Source organism: Aplidium turbinatum, chromosome 6 (genome assembly GCF_918807975.1).
Source record: "Aplidium turbinatum chromosome 6, kaAplTurb1.1, whole genome shotgun sequence".
NCBI lineage: Eukaryota > Metazoa > Chordata > Ascidiacea > Aplousobranchia > Polyclinidae > Aplidium > Aplidium turbinatum.
Window position 1 is genome coordinate 22,167,635 of NC_137477.1, and position 6,456 is coordinate 22,174,090.

A 6,456-nucleotide genomic window follows, 5' to 3' on the forward strand; every position below is an offset into this window, starting at 1 on the left:
GCAATATCGGTTATTGAACATAGCCTAATATTGTAGCCTAGCTTTTATTTTCTTTGCAAAAAGAACTGTGTTAAAGCAGCATTTGCCCAAAATTTGGACAAATGGTTTTGCTGCATAACCTCACTACATGCCGAATATAACTAATACAATTGTCCCCCCGCTTATTAAGCCCACCTCGGGACCAGGCGATTTTGGGCTTATTAATTAGGGAGGACTTTCTGCCACTCTTATGAATGGGAGAATTCTAGACCGAACCAAATTGGGCTTAGTAAGCAGGGACTACTGCCGTTTGATCTTTTTGCTCAATTTTTTTTTCTTGTGTAAAACAAAAAGGCTTTTTCATTTTATGAAAAATAAGCAATAAGCATTCTACTGCAGCACTACCGCATAGTTTTTTTTGCATTGTGAGAATTGGATGCCGGGAATTGTTAATTTGGCTTGATCTATTTTTTTCTAGTTTTGCCTAAAGTCCAGTTTGAACCCCTTGAGAAGTATTATGCTTCATACAACTGTAAGCTCCTGGCTGATACTTTGATCAAATATCAAATTAAAGAATTTACAAGTATTTTGTAATTTAGGTATATAAGCAGTCTGACATCTTTTTGTATCTTTACTAAATAGTAGTAATGTTGGTATAACAGTTTAAGTGGTATTCATCTCTTTAGTTATGGGCAAAAAAGCAAACACAACAAAGTCCATTGAAGCATTGTCATGGCAGTGGACTGAAAAAGCAAGCTCAGATATTTCTGATGAGAACATCAGAACTTCGTATAGACTGTGCTTGCCGAAATGCAATGCCTGTCGGAAAAATTGTTCAGGAAACCCAACTTGTTTGCATGGCCTTGGAGAAGCTCAGTGGTTAAACATTGCAAATGTGTCACAAGAGACTGATGTTATGCAAAAAGTTCAAGAAAAAATGGATTCTCTTCGTCGAGATGAAGGAGATATGGTCGGGTTGCACAATCTCGGTGCAACTTGTTATGTTAATACTTATCTTCAACTTTGGTTTCATAATATTCAGTTTAGGAATGCAATTTATGCTTTACAAGAAGAAAACGTTTCAACTGCGGAAAATTCCTGCCAAACTTTATGTGGCCAGCTTCAACTGATGTTTGGACTTCTGCAAAACAGCTTATCGAAATTTGTTGATCCAGCATCTTTCATTAATTGTCTTGGACTTCCCACCGATCTTCAGCAAGATGCCCAGGAGTTTTCAAAGTTGTTTATGTGTTTATTGGAAACGACACCAGGACTTTCTGAGATTATTCAAAATCAGTTTAGTGGAAAATACGCTTACGTTACCAAATGTCTGAGCTGCAATGTAGCTAAAGAAACACCTGCTAAATTTTATGAGTTAGATTTAAATATTCAAGGCCACAAACACCTAAAAAGTTGTGTTTTAGAATTCCTCAAAGAAGAGCAATTACTTGGTGATAACCAATACTTTTGCGATACCTGCTCCTCAAAGCAGGATGCCATTCGCAAAATTGTTTTGAAAGAACTTCCACAGACTTTAAGCATACAACTTCTCAGATTTGTATATGATCGAGCATCACAAACCAAGCGGAAAATCACTACTAATATTTCATTTCCAGACAAATTAGACTTTGCATCCATGCTAAATTCAGGAGACATAAATGAAATAAAGGGAGACCTAACATATCGTTTAACTGCAGTTTTACTGCACAGGGGACCTAGTGCTTCTTCAGGGCATTTTGTAACCAACATTTTGGATTCAACTACTGGTTGTTGGTATACATTCAATGATGAGGTTGTTCATAAAATGAAGAGTGGTAAGAAGTTAGATCTAGATATTGGAAAGGGTGAGGACGATATTTGGTTGAATTTGCAAAAAGAACCTGCTCTTAAAAAGCCAAAGCTTGCCAAAGGTGAACATTGTTCTAAAGATGTTTATATGTTGGTCTATTCTAAAGCGTCATTCAATTCCACTTTAATTCGTGACATCCCTCCACATATTCAAAGATTGGTTGAGGAAAGAAACAACAATTTTGAAAATGAGCTCATGGACATGCATTTGTCCGCTCAAGAGGAACTAAAGAAACAACAGCAACTGGAAAGGTCAATGACAGAGTTTGTGAAGTTGTTAAATGCTGATAGTGATTCTTACGAATGGGTTCGCACTAGTGTTTTAAAGCAGTTTCTGAACCCTAACAAGGTCGAAAAAAACAAGAATCCAGCTGATCTTTTATGCGTGCACGGAAATATTAACCTCACAAAATTGTCGATGCTGAAACGAATCCCAAAACCTGCAGCTGACAGAATATACGACAAACATATCGCAGAATCTGTTTCTTGCCTTGGCAGTGTTCGATTTACTGATGAAATGTTATGTCGCCAGTGTGTTTTTAATCGTTGTATGCTATTACAAGGCAAACGTAAACTCAACGAAGATTATTTGCTTGTCAATGAAGCTATGAAATTGTATGAAAATAATACCCCATCCACGACTGATAGTGTATATTTTGTTGGACGACAATCAATGCGTAAATGGAAATCGTTAGCTCTTCAAAAGTTGCTGAAAACCTGTCAGACGAAGCCTGTGAAACCAGACAGTGCTTCAATCAATGAAGACGCAGATGCTAGCACGATAACCGACAATTCCGACACTGAAGATCCTTTTATTTTCAACTCTGACGTACTCTGCTTTCACAATCAACTCACCGAGGATGCAACAACTATGCAAGTTGTACCAGAATGTGTTTGGCAGATTCTGTTTAACTATTTTCCAGAAAGTGATGTTTTTGAGCTTGGCAAATGCGTCACTTGTCCGCAATGCTTGTCGGATGCTCAGAAACAGAGACAAGATTTACAACTTCGCAAATCAGTTGCACTGAAGCAGAAAGCAGGTCTAAGTCAGCTTTATGCCAATAGAAACAGGCCATCGTATCTTTCACTATTTGTTAACAGTCCTAACAAAGCATTTTTGAACACTCCATTTTATGTTGTGTCTAATCAGTTTGTGACTGAATGGATCGAATTTATGAAACATCCTGATAAAAATGACTCTGTCAAAAATGTAAACAACTCCATTTTTCTTTGTCAACACCAAAAACTACTGTATGATCCTTTATCTGAAGATTTCTCTCCATATGATTTTGTTGACCAAAATTCATCTTATCCTTTATATGTTTTTTTGTGGGAGAAAGAGTGGTCTTTCATCAAAGAAAATTTTACAATTGATTGGGAAATCTGTTTTCAAAAACAATTTGTCAAATCAATTTCTAACGCGACAACAAAAGCAGAGAATCGCCCTTCATCTAACGAGGAACAAAGTGTTAAAAACGGATTGGATTCTTCAACTTCTTCAAAGTGTGAGGGAGGCGGCGTTTCTGCTTTAATTCGTTCAAATAAGTGTTCTCTAAAAGATTGCCAGGATAATATACAAATTACTTCAAGACCTGACATGTGTGAAGAATGCATAAAGTGCTTGGCCAGAGAAGAAAAACGAAAGCTATGCAACTACGAGGAAGCAGAAATATTTGTTGTTAAATCAACCAAAACCGCAGAAGAAATCATGGAAGAGACAAGTTTTGAAGTATCAGTATATGCAAGCAAAATTAATCCTGAGACTCGCAGAACAGCGAGAGCGAGGCGCTGTGCTCGAGGAGAAAAGAAAATAGGCCCCGTCTCTTCATGGATGACATTAAAGGAATTAAAAGTAAAAATTATGACCCTTTTCTCAGTTCCGCCTTTTGATCAAAATCTGTATATGAACGGCACCGCGCTCATGGGTGACGACACAAGTTTGGGAAACTTGTCCGTTTTACCCGGAAGTACCATCACTCTTGTTGAAGATCTTCCTAACCCAAATGATGCCCCTATAATTTTCGACATTGCAAAAACCAACGAAGTCGAAGTTGGATTTCAAGGCACTAGTTTACTAGGGCATGGATAACTATTTACGCTGTTATCATGTGAAGTTATAAACTTATGAGCAAGCTAAACACCTGTAAAATAGCTGTCAAGAAGCTGTGTGTTGCTGAGCTTCTATTCAAACGGATGTCTTGGATCAAGTTCCTTATTTTGGTCATGCAGTCATTCTGATATCAATAATTAATGAATGGAATAAATGTCGTTGAACTTTAAATCCTGTTGTCATTAAGTTCGAAGTTACCTCATGTGCACACTTTGTCCAACTTCAGTCAATGACATTGCAGGCTATTTGTTCTTTACCATTTTGTACTTTAATTTGTGTTTTATGGAGCACTGTATGGTTGGTGCTGCGCCGTGTATTTTTGCGTCTCTATTGATATATTTATTAACGTTTTATCATTTATGTGATAGGCTAGCTGCGTTTTGAGTTGGTATTGTTAGAAAAAAGTAGTAGAAAAGAACTATGTATTGTAACCAGTGGCGTAGCCAGAAAAAATTTTTGGGGGGGGCCAAATATTTGATGAATTGAAGAGAATGACAAAATGTTTGATTTAAGACATCGCCACCTGACGTGCAGTGGCGCATCCTGGTGGGTTAAGCAAGGGAAGAAATAAAGCTGGTGGGGGTTAGAGCGTGCCGAAGGCACGCGTATTCTAGGGGGGTCCGGGGGCATGCTCCCCCGGAAAATTTTTGCAAAATTACACTTAAATAATGGATTATAGCGCTTTCTGGAAACACTTTCAGGGTAATATTTGTATGAAACTTATTAGCAGATAAACAGCTATTAACTTATTAAAGGTAGCTCTTGTCTACACACAAACGGGCAAAAACTGCGGCTAAAATTAAAGAACACAAAAAACTCAGCTACACAAAAACCCTACAGAGTAAGCGATTCTGAAATTGCTTCCACAGATTAGTTAAAAGAAGCGTAAATCGCGTAAACTTTGCGCGATTTACGATTTGTAAAATTTATTGGTGTCTTTCTGTGTGTTTAAAACAAGTCCTGGGGGGTGTTAGTAGCCAGATGTCTTGGAAAACAATATAAATTTATACAAATTATATTATATTTTCAACAAAGGGTTCAACTTCGGAATCAAAACTTTGAAAATTTGGGGGGGGGCCATGGCCCGTTCGCCCCCCTGGCTACGCCTATGATTGTAACGTCTTTTAATATCAACTATTTATTTTCATCGGACTTTGTAGCACACTGTATGAGTAATTGAGTATCGTATTATTAAAATTGGCCTGACAGTTTCTGTCAATGAAGAGTTGACGCGGAGCGAAGTCTCTGCGCTTAGTACTTTTTAGACAAAGTACTCCGTGTTAAGGCAATTAGAGTTGGGCTAGGAATGGAAATCTTTCCCGTCATCCTTCTGAATCCTCTCTCGCATTGCTCAGAAGAGTCGAAAATCCACTCTCACATTTTATAAGCAACCTAAGTCGACACTAATAGCCAAAGCCATCTCACTGCATAGCCTAGCCCTACAGGGAAGAATTGTAGTAACTGTTACTTGTTTTTTATTCGTTTGGTTTTTTGTCAATTGATCACAGTAAAATCGATTTGTCTAAAACTGAACCTCATTGCTTTTTCGTCAATCGACAGAGAAGTATTACTGATAGAAATTTTGTGGTTTTTCCCGACGATTTACAGTGGAGCCATAGGGGTTCAAAGACCCCTATTCGAGACTAGTTTTATTGCCTCGTGGACTTGTCCTATTTCATAAGATACCGTTATGAGTAACCAGGTTCCGCATTTTTTGAAAACGTATGTTGGAAGTTATAGTTTTAAACAGAGGCAGCTGATTTCCGTCGTCCGGTACCGTAGCGTAAGCAAAGATATGCAGATACAGTTTATTAATATTTCGATTGTTTCATCATCATAATCCATCGTCGGTTTGTTCCCCACTAGTGGGGGTGGCCGATTGTTTTCGCGCAGCAATTGTCTTAATCCCTTTTCTCCATTTCACCCTGTCCCTTGCATCTTCCTCCTTCAGTCCGACTTTTTTAAACTCATCCTTCACTTGTTGTTTCCACGTTCTTCATGGACGACCGCGTTTCCTCTTCCCATCCACCTTTAGATCTAGTGCCTTTCTAAGAAAACTTCCTTCCTCCCTCCTTATCACATGTCCATACCATCTTATTCCATTTGGGTAAGGTGTTTAAGTTATTTAACTCGACATGGAGGATGCTAAGTTTAGCTGACAGCTAAAAAATACGAGCATACCGACTTTCATTGCAAAAAAATTAATATATACTATAGTCTACATATCGATTGTAACATCACGTATTGTGCATTATTTTAAACTTTCCAACGTATTTCATCAAGTTTCCAGTTGTATTATTTCAAGATTCCATAACAATAATGGGCCTATTGAGTTGACTACTGTAGCTGATGTCAATTTCTTTCCGTTCAGCATCAGTGTTGAAAAATATTAATTCAACTAAAATCATCAGACAAGACTATTTATTTTAAATCCAAACGATCATAAACTGTCAAATACAGATAAAAAAAACATGTGGCACCAACATAGGCCAAAAACTTTATAGAATGAAAATCTTTAA

The 6,456-nt window shown here is 37.6% G+C and overlaps 1 protein-coding gene across 1 annotated transcript; it reads left to right on the plus strand.

Annotated features, from left to right (window-relative positions):
• The first annotated feature begins 590 nt into the window (after positions 1 to 590).
• LOC145771836 (ubiquitin carboxyl-terminal hydrolase 48-like) lies at positions 591 to 5,459 on the plus strand. Its single transcript, XM_082583568.1, has one exon. The coding sequence runs from the start codon at positions 668 to 670 to the stop codon at positions 3,914 to 3,916; it is 3,249 nt and encodes a 1,082-aa protein (XP_082439694.1). The 5' UTR covers positions 591 to 667; the 3' UTR covers positions 3,917 to 5,459.
• Positions 5,460 to 6,456: the final 997 nt, after the last annotated feature.